The sequence below is a fragment of the Geotrypetes seraphini genome, chromosome 3, assembly GCF_902459505.1.
Source record: "Geotrypetes seraphini chromosome 3, aGeoSer1.1, whole genome shotgun sequence".
Classification (NCBI taxonomy): Eukaryota; Metazoa; Chordata; class Amphibia; order Gymnophiona; family Dermophiidae; genus Geotrypetes; species Geotrypetes seraphini.
Genome location: NC_047086.1, coordinates 80,395,766 through 80,410,794, shown reverse-complemented (window position 1 = coordinate 80,410,794; position 15,029 = coordinate 80,395,766). Strand labels below are relative to the sequence as shown.

General features: G+C 39.3%; 1 protein-coding gene across 1 annotated transcript in view; it reads left to right on the top strand.

Annotated features, from left to right (window-relative positions):
- MYT1L (myelin transcription factor 1 like) overlaps nt 1–15,029 on the top strand; it is a 612,659-nt gene that overhangs the window by 203,217 nt on the left and 394,413 nt on the right. The window contains exon 10 of the mRNA XM_033939893.1: nt 14,846–14,953. Within this exon, the coding sequence (XP_033795784.1) occupies nt 14,846–14,953 (108 nt within the window). The remainder of the gene's footprint in view (nt 1–14,845; nt 14,954–15,029) is intronic.

Here is a 15,029-nt window from a genome sequence, read left to right as displayed (position 1 = left end):
CAGTCCTTGGTGTCACCTTTCTTCGGTATAGATATGAACACTGATCTTTCTCCAATAGATTGGTCATGTTTTTCCTTCCAAATCCTTTACACAGTTGAGTGAGAGCCATAATAGCACCTTCTGAGCCTTTGATTAATTCAATTGGAATACCATTGATACCAGGTGACTTGTTTTTTGATAAAGCTTTAATTGCTGCTATGAATTCTTTTAAACTATCTGGTTCTTCTTCAGTGTCAGTTTCTTGTTCAATTTCCCCAATGATATCTTCATTGCCTTTTTTGTATAGATTTTCCATGTATTCTTTCCATCTCTTTTTAATGTTTTCTAGATCATTCCGTATCATTCCATTGACATCCCCAATCAAGACTGGAATTTTTGCCGCAATCTCTTAACCTCCTGTTCTGATTCAATTTTCTGACAAATATCCATTAGATATTGTTCTTTGTCTTGCCAAACATGACGTTGAAAACTCAGTTCATTTGTGATACTTTTTCTCTATTACCAGAAAGTTTTGCTTGTCTTCTTTGTACTGCTACTTTTCTGGTTTCTTCTGAGATCCAAGGCAATTTCTTGGCTTTCTTTCTCTTCTGGAGTGTTTTTGTTAACTTCATCACTAATTACAATTTAGATGTCATTCCATAACTCTTCAAGCTCTCTATCTCTTGTATCAAGACAGGCAAATTTGTTGTCTAGTTTTATCCAATAGTCTGATGGAATATTTTCAGTGTCATATTTTGGGAGGTCTCTAATTATCTTATTCTTATGAAGTTTACTTTATTATTATTTATTTATTTAAAAATTTATATACTGCCTAAAGTCTAGGCAATTTACAAATCAACATACAAAATAAATAATAACAATACAACATACTCTCCTACATCCTCCACTACAAACATGCTCATTTTAATCACATAAACACATTGTCCTATAACTAAGGGCTGCTTTTACAAAGGCCTGACTGCTTTGATCCATCAACTTCACAAACACTGGGAATACTCTAGGTGATGATCAGCTCTTCCCCAGTAGCATGGTGAGTGCTTTCCAACCCAGGGGACCATCTTCCAGCATTGATTCTATATGTCTTATCATCATCAAGTTTTCCTGGAAGAATACAGAAGTAGATTCCTAGGCCTTTCTTCTGCACAGTATAAATTTGATGTTACCGTTGTCGCATAAACGCATTTCTCCACCTCCAACACTGCTCATCTGCTGCTGCCTAGATGGGTGGTACATCATTAGTCTGGCATCTCCACTGAAACCTGTCTATCTTGGGAGACCCTGCTGATAGTGAAACTACCGACAGCATATCTTTCAGTTTCTCAGATGCACTCAAGCCCCAGTGGCACGACAAGCCCATGTACAATGACTTTAGTAGATTAGGATTTATTTTGTAAACTGCTTAGGTTTAAGCAGGTGAGAATTTTTTTTTAAATAAATAAATTAAAAGTTTGTTAATAGTGTTTACCAAATGGAACCATATTCTAATGCAGTGGTTCTTAAACCTGTCCTGGGGGACCTCCAGCCAGTCAGGTTTTCAGGATATCATTAAAAAATTTGTATGAGAGAGATTTGCATATAATGGAAGTGACAGGTATGCAAATCTGTCTCATGCTTATTCACTAGGGATATCCTCAAAACCCAACTGGATAGGAATCCCCAGGACAGGTTTGATAACCAGTTGTAACATCTGTTTTGTAGAGGGCAGATTTATTCACTTTGGCCCTCTTTCACTAAGCTACAGTAGAAATTTCTATCACGGTCCAGAGTGCTACATGCTCCAATACTGCTCTGACGTTCAAAGGAACATTTAGCGCTGGGCCGTGTTAGAAATCTCTACCAAAGCTTAGTAAAAGGGAAGTTATTTACAAGAATTTTTGAGATGAATGAAAATATCCCTGTATCTGAAACACCAAAAACATAGATATCAAACTGGAGAAATTTTTGTTCCACAGAACTAAGCATTTCCCTTGATTTGTGGTTCAAACCACAATGCATCAGTGTGTATTTTAAAAAAATAATTAAAACATTATATATTTTTTCAGACAGGGGAGAGGTAGTGCTTGCCTTTTAGGACAGCTATAGCACCATACATATCTGAAAACCTTTCTTGAATATGAAACATCTCTGGCATAAGTTTAAATTTCAGTTAAAATCCAGTATCTAAAATAGCATTCGCTGACCTGGGAATAAGAAGTACATAACATAACATAACATTGTGCTTATTAACCGCGTAACCATAAGTTCAACGCGGTTTACCAAAGATTATTAACAGTAAATATACTCTAGAAAATAGAATAAATTAATTAGTCAAATACTTGGAAAAAAGATAAGTCTTCGACTGTGTTCTAAAATGTTTGTAAGAATGAGTTGTGAGCAACAATGATCGAAGTAGGGTGGGATGCATTACTAAAAAAGCTAATCAATACAGCAGGAGAGCTTTTAGTCCTAAAGTGGAAGTATCTGTTATAGACCATAATGGAGCCCCTCATCCAGGGAGTCTACTAAATAATGCTCTAAACCAGGGGTGTCCAACCTGTAGACCGAGGGCCGCATGCAGCCCCGTGAAGTATTTTGTGTGGCCCCGGTTGAGGGCGATGCAATATTTTCCTCTGCTGCCCCTAGGTGTTTACTGTCTTGCCGGCTCCCTCCTCTGTCTTGCTGCAGCGTTTGCGCATTTGTGCGGCCCCAGAAACATTTTTTTCAGTCAATGCAGCCCAGAGAAGCCAAAAGGTTGGACACCCCAAACAGAAGGTTCTGCGTAGACAGTTACCAGGCTGAAGCTGAATGGAATGGCTGGATTCTACCCACTCAGATAACTGGGTTATCCACCACACATGAAACACTTCAAATTTTTGAATCATTTTATTTTGATGCAAGATATCCAGTAATATAAAAGGCTGCATTGTCAATCATAAAATCTTACCCTAACTCTGAAAAAGTCAAAAACAAAGATTTCTGACACAAATTCAAAGTTGCAATACTTTGACATCATATAAATGTTAAGAACTCTTCTTAGTTAAAACAATGTAGCAGGCTTCCTAAATACTATTTTATAGAAACCATCATGGACCATAAAGAAAAGAATACTTAGAAATGTCAAAGTATTGCAACTTTGAATTTGTGTCAGAAATCTTTGTTTTTTGACTTGTTCTTAAAATTCCTATGAATATTTTTGTAATCATGTTTAGATTTATTAAATTCTTATGAGGGTGGTTTGAAAAGTTTGGTAAATTTTTATGAGATGGTACCACAGTCCATTAAATCATAGATGCTATCACTGAATAGTTTGCAGAGTTTGACAAAACCTACTTTTCCTATGATTTGAAAAAAAACTGGAAACTCGCTGGGCTAACTTGATAGAGACTATGCTGTTTTTAACTTTCTTTTTTACCAAACTTTTCAAACCATCTATGTATTTACCACTACACAATAGAAATAAATGATTGATCTAAGTCAGTGGTTCCCAAACCTGTCCTGGGGGACCCCCAGCCAGTCAGGTTTTCAAGATATCCCTAATGAATATGCATGAGAGAGATTTGCATATAATGGAAGTGACAAGTATGCAAATCTCTCTCATGCATATTCATTAGGGATATCTTGAAAACTTGACTGGCTGGGGGTCCCCCAGGACAGGTTTGGGAACCACTGATCTAAGTGGTTATCATGAAAACACTCATATAATTGAGAAATTACTAACGCCACAAAAAACACTAACTCAAAACCAAAAATTATACAAAAAAACCTCTGCACAGCTTAAACCTCTTTTTAAATCAGGTTTTGAATACATTTTTCACATCTTTTTCCAGATGAAGTTCCCTTGGTAAACTATTTCACCAAACAAGAACTTTAATAGAGAGCATTCTTGATTTCACCTTTTCCTTTTCACTTTTTAAACTATTGGAATTTCTAATAGATGTTCTTGGTCAGATCTCAAAAGAAATCTAGGGATGTTGTTTTTTTTTGCTGCATTAACCCCCCACCCTCTTTTACAAAATTGTGAAAGTGGATTTTAGCACAGGCTGGTGCGCTGAATACTTTGCGCTGCTCCTGTCAAGAACAGAATCATGTAATACTTTACTACCAAGTTTCAAATTTTATTATTTTTAATATACCGACCATCAGCTTGTATCTGGCTGGTTTACAATGCTAAAAAAAAAAAAAGGTAAAATAATAATTATAGAAGGGGGAAGAGTGATCATTAAAAGACAATTTACAAATACAAACATGAACTTGAGGGTAATAAGGGGAAGGGAGGGTCAATAATTACATTATTAAAAAGAAAGTTTAAAAGAAAAGGGAGGAGTTGGGGGATATAACATCAGGAATGGGGATCGCTTCTTAAAAGCGGTTGAGATTAATTTTGCTAGCTTTTAGAGAGGAAGTATTTAAAAGTTGTGGTATGCATCTTGAAATAAGAATATTTTTAGTTTAGTCTTGAATTTGTTGAGAAGATTTTCATGGCGGAGTTGAGGTGGCATGGCGTTCCATAAAGTTGGACCAACTACAGAGAAGTTAGTTTTCCTTGTGTAGTAGAATTCTTTGATGGAAGGGACGGTCAGTAAGTTCTGATCTGCTGATCTAAGGGTCAGAGAAGAGCAGAGAGGGATGATGAGTTTGTCGAGAAAAGGTGGAAAGCGCGAGAGTTTGATTTTAAAGACCAGCATTAAGGTTTTATAAGTGATACGGTGTGTGATGGGTAACCAGTGGGCTTCTTTCAGAAGAGGAGTAACGTGATCATATTTCCCTACCTTATGGATAAGTTTAGTTGCTGTATTTTGGATGAGCTGCAGACGATGTAGTTCTTTATGGGGAAGTCCGTTATGTAGGGAATTACAGTAGTCTAAATGAGAAATGACCAATGAGTGGACGAGGGTTATGATAGCATTAGTTTCGAGAATCAAAGTTAAGGAACGGATAAGCTGAAGTTTGTAGAAGCAGGTTTTTACAACGGAGCTTATCTAGTCGTGAAAGGTTAAATCTTTTGTCTATAGTTACTCAGAGCAGTTTTATTTTTGATTCAATTTTTACTGGGCAAGATTTAATGGAGATTTTTCCTTTTATTGTTTCGTTGTTCCTGATCAGGAAGAGTATACCACAGGATTTATTGATGTTAAGGAAGAGTTTATTTATGTGGAGCCAACCACTGATTTTGTCCAGTTTGTTATTAATTTCTTGTATTTTGTTTATTTTTGAAGAATCAACAGGGTGGAGTAGTTGAATGTCGTCGCATATGCAAAAATAGTAAAACCGATGGACTGAGCTAGAGTGAGAAGAGGAGAAATAAAAGTAGTAAATAGTAAAGGAGAAAGGATAGAGCCTTGGGGGACACCGTAAGTTTGAACAATAATAATAATTATTATTTTATTTTTATATACCGTCAAAGCCATGATAGTTCGAGGCGGTTTACAACAAGAGGCGCTGGACAATTCAAAGTCATCGAATTAGTTACAATACAAAGTTGAAGAAGTTACAATGCAAAGTCATGGGAAATAAGGTACAGGTTGAGAGGAGTGATTCACTAGATTCATAGGTTACAATCGGTTAAACAAATTTGAGGTGAGGCTTTTCTATAGGAGTGAACTTTAAAGTTATGTTCATTAAAGTAAGAGATAAACCATAAGAGGGCTGAAGCTGTAATACCGCAGTTCCTAAGATGATCAATAAGAAGATAGTGATCGACGGTATCGAAGGCAGCGGACAAGTCAAGAGAGACAAGAAGGACAGATTTTTGGTGGTCAAGAAAGTAGTGTATAGTAGTGATGAGACCAAGTAAAGATAATTTGGTGGAGTAATTAGAGCGGAAGCCTGTTTGGTGGGGGTGGAGCGTGTTGGATTTATCGATAAAATCTGTGAGCTGGTTATGTACTATTTTTTCCGTAAGTTTGGAAATGAGTGGAAGGTTGGCAATGGGACGGATGTTTGCCGGTAATGTATTATCTAGATTTTGGCTTTTCAGTTTCAGAAAGACTAAAGCAGATTTCCAAGCTTTAGGAACGAGATTAGAAGTTAAACTTTTAGTTATCATTTCCAGTATAAATGGGCCAAAAATGGAAAATAATTTTTTAAGAATTGAGGGAGGGATGCTTTCTGTTGGGTTATTAGGGGCATTTATCGATTGGAAGACTTTAAGAAGGTCAGCTAAAGATGGAAGTTTTAGAAAAAGAGCTGAAAGATAAAAGATTAGTCTGGTCAGAAGGATCCGGGAATTGTATAGGTGTGGATTGTCCTAGTTTGATCTGATATCCTTAATTTTCTTGTTGAAAAAATTTGCAAGTTCTGATGCTGATGGTTGTTTAAGTAGAGGAGAAGGTTTCTTATTTGAACAATGTCTTTCTCAATAACAGACTATGGACTTTTCCTCCAGGAACTTGTCCAAATCTTTCTTAAAACCAGCTATGCTATCCGCTTTTAACAGAACCTCTGGCAATGCATTCCAGAGCTTAACTATTCTCTGAGTGAAAAAAATTTCCTCCTACTAGTTTTAAAAGTATTTTTCTGTAACTTAGTGTCCCCTAGTCTCTGTAATTTTTGATGGAGTGAAAAATTGATCCATTTGTACCCGTTCTACTCCACTCAGGATTTTGTAGACTTCAATCATATCTCCCCTCAGCCGTCTCTTTTCCAAGCTGAACAGCTCTAACCATTGTAGTCTTTTCTCATATGAGAGGAGTTCCATCCCCTTTATCATCTTGGTTGCTCTTCTTTGAACCTTTTCTAGCGCTACTATATCTTTCTTCAGATAAGGAGACCAGAATTGAATGCAATATTCCAGATGAGGTCGCACCATGTAGTGATATAGGGGCATTATAAAATTTTTAGGGCTCATTTTACATAGGTGCGTTAGGGCCTTAACGCGCAGAATAGTGTGCATTAAAATGCCGTGCGCGCTAGCCGCTACCGCCTCCTCTTGAGCTGGCGGTAGTTTTTCGACTAGCATGCACTATAGCGTGTACTAATCCAGTGCGTGCGCTAAAAACGCTAGCGTACCTTTGTTAAAGGAGCCCTTAGTCTTGTTAACCATCCTTTTTAAAATCATTCCTAGCATCCTGTTTGCTTTTTTGGCTGCTGCCGCACATTGGTCGGAAGGTTTCATCGTATTGTCTACGATGATACCCAGATACTTTTCTTTGGCGCTAACCCCCAAGATGGATCCTAGCATCCGGTAACTGTGATTCAGGTTATTCTTCCCAATGTGCATCATTTTGTATTTGTCCACATTAACATAACATAGTAACATAAATTTAATCTGCCATTTGGATGCTCAGTCGTCCAGTTTCCTATGGTCTGCCTGCAATTTTTCACAATCCACATGCGTTTTAACAACTTTGAACAGTTTAGTATCATCTGCAAATTTAATCACCTCACTCGTCATTCCAATTTCCAGATCATTTATAAATAAGTTAAATAGCACTGGTCCCAGTACAGCCCCCTGCGGCACTCCACTGTTTACTCTCCTCCATTGAGATAAATGTGACGCATGAGATCTGCCACCTTCTCACCAGGCAGGCAAGTTACTAGGCGATCCTCACGCCCACCAGCCACCCAGCTATCTACATGCCTAATAATCGAATCACCAACTACAACTGCTGTCCTAACTTTTCCCTTCTGTGGGCAGAAGCCCCTGGAAATATATCCTTGGTACGAGAGGATATTACATCCCCTAGTGGGCATGTCCTAGCTACTTGATTATTTCCTACTTTACCAAGGTACTGCTCTCCTTCTAGGAGACCTTTCTCCTCCAAGGCAGCACAGGGGCTACAAGACTGAAGGTGGGACTTCTCTACGACATCCTTGTAGGTCTCCTCTATGTACTTCTTTTATCTCCCTCAGCTCCGCCAAGCCTGCTACTCTAGCCTCAAGGGAACATACTCGTTCTCTGAGAGCTAGGAACTCTTTGAAGTGAGCACCCACATATAACTTCTCGCCAACCATACATGTGACACTCAAAGCAAAAGACTGGATAACAAGCCTCTTGCTGCTGGACTACTGTCTGCATTAACTGTGAAGAAATTAAGATTAACAAATACATTGTACTACAGGTAGTATCTTTTTATTACATACATTTACTAAGGGGTCCTTTTACAAAGCAGCAATAAAAAATGGCCTTAGCCCACCCTTACAATTCTTTTCTGCTTGCTAAGTCCAATTTTTAGTGCAATTGTAAAATGGTTGATTTTTGTGTTAATAGCCACATACTTATATGCGTGACCATTAAAAAAGATTAGCACATGAGCCCTTACCGACGCCTGTTTTGGAAGCAGTAAGGGTTCACAAGCTAAGTAAGTACTAATCATGCACTAATCAGTAATCCCCTCCTTTACAAAGCCGCGCTATCGTTTTTAGCGCCAGCTGTGGCGATAAGACCTCCAGCGCTCATAGGAATTCTATGAGCATCAGAGAGCTGATACCGCTATGACCTGTGCTAAAAACGCTAGTGTGGTTTTGTAAAAAGGGGGTGGGGGGTAAGTTATATACATAACTGGCTATTGTATAACTTACGTATGCAATTATGTAAACTAAGCATAAAGTGGGCTTGCAAGATTATAAGAAGCCAGCTAGTATTTATTATTTATGTTTGCAATTGGCCTCTTATAAAATACCTATCCATATAAAAGTACATGTGTGGGTTTTATTTTTGTATGACGTTCTTTCACTGTGGGAAAACAGATTGCTGGAGTTTGGGTGGAGCATGAGTAGTGTAAATACCTATGTTGATTATTATAAGATATAATCACCCTGATATTCAGCAGGCAATGATAAGCATTATTTTCAAAGCTTCTAGTCGCTGGCTAAATTAGCCCCCGATATTCAGTGGCAGGCCACGTCCCGGCACCAGCACTGAATACTGGGGGCAAAATGTGGGAAGGCTGGGCATTGAAGCTTATGTGGGCCCAACAAATATTCAGCCAGGACCTTCATAAGAGTAATCGACTGTGACTGCATAACATAAAAAAAATCAGAGTCCCTGTTACCAAGATGATAAAGGAGATGGAAATCTTCTCGTATGAGGAAAGACTAAAGAGATAAGTGCTCTTCATCTTGAAAAAGAGACGGCTGAGGTGAGATATGATTGAAATCTACAAAATCCTGAGTGGTGTAGAAGGGGTACAAATGGATCAAATTTTTACTGCACCAAGATTTACAAAGACTAAGGGACACAATGAAGTTGCAGAGTAATACTTTTAAAACCAATAGGAGGAAATATTTTTTCACTCAGAGAATAGTTAAGCTCTGGAATGCATTGCCAGAGGATGTGGAAAGAGCGGTTAATGTTGCTGGTTTTAAACAGGTTTGTACAAGTTCCTGGATGAAAAGTTCATAGTCTGCTGTTGAGACTGGGCAGACTTGCACGGTATGTGTCTGTGTATGGCCTTTTGGTTGAGGATGGGCTGGGGAGGGCTTCAATGGCTGGGAGGATGTGGATGGGCTGGAGTGAGCTTCAGCAGTTGGAGCCCAAGCACAGTACTGGGTAGAGTTTGGATTCTTGCCCAGAAATAGCTAAGAAGAAAAAAAAAATTAAAACAAAAATTTAAATTGAATCAGGTTGGGCAGACTGGATGGACCATTCGGGTCTTTATCTGCCATCATCTACTATGTTACTATGAGACAGACATGGAAGAAGCCACTGCTTGCCCTGGATCGGTGGCATGGAATACTGCCACTATTTGTTTTTTTACCAGGTACCTGTGACTTGGATTAGCCTTGGTGAAGACGGGATACTGGGCTAGATGGATCATTGGTCTGATCCAGTAAGGCTATTCTTATGTTCATATGAAAGTTCTACTTAATATCTGCACAAAGGGTTACATTTTATAAATGGTGCAAGGAGGCGTCTGCGGCAGGATGGATGCCCACTCTCTCCTGCCAGAACCCCCAAAACAATCCCTGGTAAGAGGGTTGCCCAATTCTACCTTCCACAAACCCTGAAATAATCCCCAGTAGGAGGGATGCCCAATCCCTCTTGCTGGTACCACACCAACATTCCTGGCAGGCGGGATGCCCACTCCTTCCTGCTGGCACCCCCCAAACATCCCCAGCAGGAGAGATGCCCACTCCCTCCTGCTGGTACTCACTACCCCTCAATAATAATAATAATAATAATAATAATCAGTTTAAATACCGCAAGGCCGTATGGTTCTATGCGGTTTACAATAGTTTAAAAACAAACAAACAAACAACAATAAAAGAAGTTGAATAGAACTAAAAAAGTTACAAGTCAATAATTACAGACAGTAAAATGATCAAAATAGTGCATAATAAAATTTTTACGAATTAGCTGCATAAACATGAGAAAGACTGGATGGAGGAATGCATACTCCTGGCAGGTAGGCCCGCCTCGTCAAGATGGCAGGCCTTCCCCTTCCCAGTGCATCCCGGGATGCACATGAGAGGGGCCTAAGGCCTTCATTGGACCAGGCACCTAAGGCCCCTCCTATAGGAGGGGCTTTAGGCACCTGGACCAACTGGAGTCTTAGGCTTCCATCCCAATGTTTATGTTTATTAAAAATCTTCATATACTGCTCATTTTGCCATAGAGCATCAAAGGAGTTAAGAATATAATCCAATCAAAGCGATAAAAGAACTCCATTTAAAAATAGGAAAGGCAAAGCAAAAATTAAACTAAATATCATACATCTATCATACAAAATATTTAATCCATTCTTCAATAAAAAAAAAAAATAGAGATAAGATAAAGGGATCCTTTTTCTAAGATGCTCTAACCGATTTAGCACGCTAATCTTTAGCATGTGCTAAACTGATTAGCGCATGCTAAATTGGTTAGCATGCCTTAGTAAAAGGACCACAAAATAAATAAAATAAAGCATAAAATATAATAATGCAGGTTGAGGTACTGAATTCAAGTCTTATCAATGCAAAAAGGCCAGTTGAAAGTAATGGGCCTTTAAATGCCTTTTATAATTTAGGAAAGATTCTTCCTTTCTCAATTCTACAGGTAAATTATTCCATAGAACTGGAACCAGATTTAAAAATGCACAATTTCTATTCGAGGCAAGATGAGCCTTTGATATATGAGGTATAGCTACTCTGTTATTATTCAATGATCTTAATCATCTAGGTACATAAAGTAACACTAAGGGCTCCTTTTACGAAGGCGTGTTAGGGCCTTAATGCGCAGAATAGCGCACGCTAAAATGCCGCACATGCTAGCCACTACCGCCTTCTCTTGAGCAGGCGGCAGTTTTTCAGCTAGCGTACGCTAAAGCGCACGCTAATCCGGTGCGTGTGCTAAAAACGCTAGTATACCTTCGTAAAAGGAGCCCTAAGTTGGAAAGATACAAAGGTTTTAGTTCAAATAGTACTCTATGTGCTAACATTAAGATCTTAAATTTAATCCAATATTCCATTCGTAAGCAATAGAATTTCAAATACAAAGGAGTCACTCCCAGTGCATTCTGGATTGTACTGGGAGTTGCCTAAAACTCCGATTGACCAGATTCCATTGGAGTGGCCTTAGGGATCTGGCCAATTGGAGTCTTGGGCCACTCTCAGTGCATCCCAAAATACACTGGGAAGGAGGCCTTAGACTCCAGTTGGCCCAGGTGCCTAAAGTCCCTCCTATGGGAGGGGCCTTAGTCACCTGGGTTAATTAGGGTGCCATTCTGATGAGGTGGGCTTTCCGCAGGAGAGAGTAGGCATCCCTCTGCAGGTCTTTCTCATAAAGGTATGGGGAGGGTCCAGGTGGGCTTTGGGTAGTGAGAGATTCAGGGTTTTAAAGGTGGGGTTCATGTGTTCAAGGGGGTGCTGGCAGGAGGGAGTGGGCATCCTTCCTGTCGGCTGACTTGCGGTGGGGTTTGGGGTTCCCTGCTACTGCTGCTCACCTGATCGTAGCTGGGAGATTCTCTAAACAGCGCTTGTGACATGGATGCCGGTATTACTGACCTGGACTGGCCACCATGAGAACTGGCTACTGGGCTTGATGGACCATTGGTTTGACCCACTAAATCTATCCTTGTGTTCTTAATGGAATAATATGTCCACCACTATATTTTAAAAAACGGACATCTATTTTTAATGAATTCCACTTTATTGTATATATGATTTTTTTAAATAGAATTATTCATTTATTACAGCATATAAAAACTATAAGCAATTACTCAAAATTAAAAAAAAAAAATCATACAACAACTTAAATTATCTAGCCCACATTATTAGGGCTGCTGTTAACCCAGCGGCAAACTCATAAGTAAAAATAATGAAAATATATAATACACTTATCAAGAGGCAGGTAATTATTCTTTCTTTCTTATAGTATCACCTCTTTTCAAACCTCTGCATTAGTCTGAGGCAAATTATAAAATTTAGGCTTATCTTGTAAAAATATCTCCAACTGAGATGGATCAACGAAAATATATTTATTGCTCACAGAAACTGCCCACAAACGATCCTACAGCCACTTCATTCCACACCTTTGGAACCAACTCCCCCCCCAACTTAGACAACAGACCTCATTATTAACATTCCGTAAATCGGTAAAGACCCTCCTCTTCAACTAAAGATCTCCTCTGTCTTCTCCCCCCCCTTACGACCCACCCCTCCACTCTCCTATCACCTCCCCAAACTCCAGTATAACCCTCTCTTACTCTCTCCACTAACAAATTGTACCTAAACGCATATAACTTTCCTTAAACTAAACTACTGTATTTCCCCCTTCTCTCTTTCTGCTATACTCTCCCTGTATTTAATTCTCTCCAAAATCTATAAATCCAATCACTAAACCTGTTGTATTACTTATATGTCTAGTTACTCTCCACTGTGTATGTTCATTTGTAGACCGTTCTGAGCTACTGGGAGGACGGGATAAAAATCAAAATAAATAAATAAATAAATAAATATGTCACCAAACACTTACAGGGAAATAAGAACATATGAATTGCCACTGATGGGTCAGACCAGTGGTCCATCGTGACCAGCAATCCGCTCACGTGACAGCCCCCAGGTCAAAGACCAATGCTATAAATAGTCTAGCCTCACCTGTGTACATTCCAATTTAGCAGGAACTTGTCCAACTTTGTCGTGAATCCCTGGAGAGTGTTTTCCCCTATAACAGACTCCGGAAGAGCATTCCAGTTTTCTACCACTCTCTGGGTGAAGAAGAACTTCCTTACGTTTGTACGGAATCTATCCCCTTTCAACTTTAGAGAGTGCCCTCTCGTTCTCCCTACCTTGGAGAGGGTGAACAATCTGTCTTTATCTGCTAAGTCTATTCCCTTCAGTATTTTGAATGTTTCGATCATGTCCCCTCTCAGTCTCCTCTTTTCAAGGGAGAAGAGGCCCAGTCTTTCCAGTGTCTCACTGTACGGCAACTCCTCCAGCCCCTTAACCATTTTAGTCGCTCTTCTCTGAACCCTTTCGAGTCTTGAGCTGTAGGAACTGTTTTCTTCTATATTGTGTTTGTTTGGAGACATCCGGGAACACATTTATATTTTGCCCACAGAACAAGGCCTGTTTATTTAGAAAATAAAGTTTAAGAATAGCTTGCTTCTCCAGTTCAGTTTTGAAGGTGACCAACAGAGTTGCTCATAGCAATATAGTCTTTTAAAGACTCCAAAAATTGTGATATATTCAAACTATCTCGGGATACAAACTGATCCATTCCTCCCTCCTCTGATTGAACCTTGGAGCTTCTGGGGATGTAGTACAAATTATCTGAGAGAAAACCTATTGCTTGAGTATAGTGGAGCATATCTTTTAAGTACATCCTCGGTAGCTTCACTGGAGACAGATAATGAGATAAAGGGAAATTCAAAAAGCAGAGATTCCTTGATCTCATAGCATCTTCCATTTTTTCAAACTGTGAATGTATTAAAGAATTATCTTTCACATTAGATTTAACACATGATTCAATCACAGATACAGATATTTCTACCTTATCAATTCTTTTCTCCATTAACTCTGAGTTCTCTATTCAGTCACCTTCTTTGTAATTTCAGTAGAAAATTGGCAAAACTGAACAACCGTGTTCTGTAATGAGCTTTCTATTCTGTTAACCACTGTCCAAATGTCTTGTAGTGTGATAATTTTATCTCCCTGATCTGAGGGGGTAACAGAACATTAAGGCATTTGTACAGGAGTTAACACCAAAATAGATTTCCCCACTGACATTGAGGTTGAGTCCAAGACAGTTAAATTAGGAGAAATTAGTTTCACTCCAGCTTCGGGTGTAGAGCCAATTTTTTCTAGTAAACTTAAGGCAGGTTGAGGTGAAAGCGAAGGTTCGACCAAGGAGAGCTAGGCAGAATGAGTCTGGAAGTCGATCTTACCTTCCAGAGATGTCACCAAAGTGGGATTTAGATGCCGGTCTATCGGTCCCATAACCGGGGCCGTTGGGATGACCATTGCCTTCCTTTTTCCCATCTATTCCCCCTCATTCTGTCTCAGTACTCCTAGTAGCTTTGAAAGGGCTCAAAAGGGGTGTGACCTGCCCCTTTGGCCATGCCCCTTCGGACACGCAGCCTTGGGCACGCGTCCGCGGGCTGCGTTCCGCAGATCACTGGTCTTTTAAAGTCGGGGGAGAGGACCTCCCCTCCCGATTCTGACAGCTGGTGGCTGGTGGCCACAGGGATGCCTGCCTGCAGGTTTTGCCTCCTTCCGGGTAATGCAGCAACCCCTACATATGAAAAATGTAGGTACTGCTTTGGTATACAGTATACTAGAGAAATATAAAGTTAACAAGCTGTAATTTTGCCCCAGTTTCATTGAGAAAAAGCAGAACATTTTGCATTGTTCCTTATATTATCTTTTGATCAGATAAAGGAAATCAACTTGTATTATGAACAGAATTTGCTTATGATAACAACTTTAAATCAGTTTTCTCTAATTGCAGTCTCTCTGGATGTCCCATTGCAGCAGCAGAGAAGCTGGCTAAAGCTCAAGAAAAACACCAGAGCTGTGATGTATCAAAATCTACCCAGGCTTCAGATCGTGTTTTAAGGTATTTAGAAGTAATATGATATTTCATAATTCAAAGGAGGAAATCATAAGGCTTAAGGTTATACACTTTGAGGAAA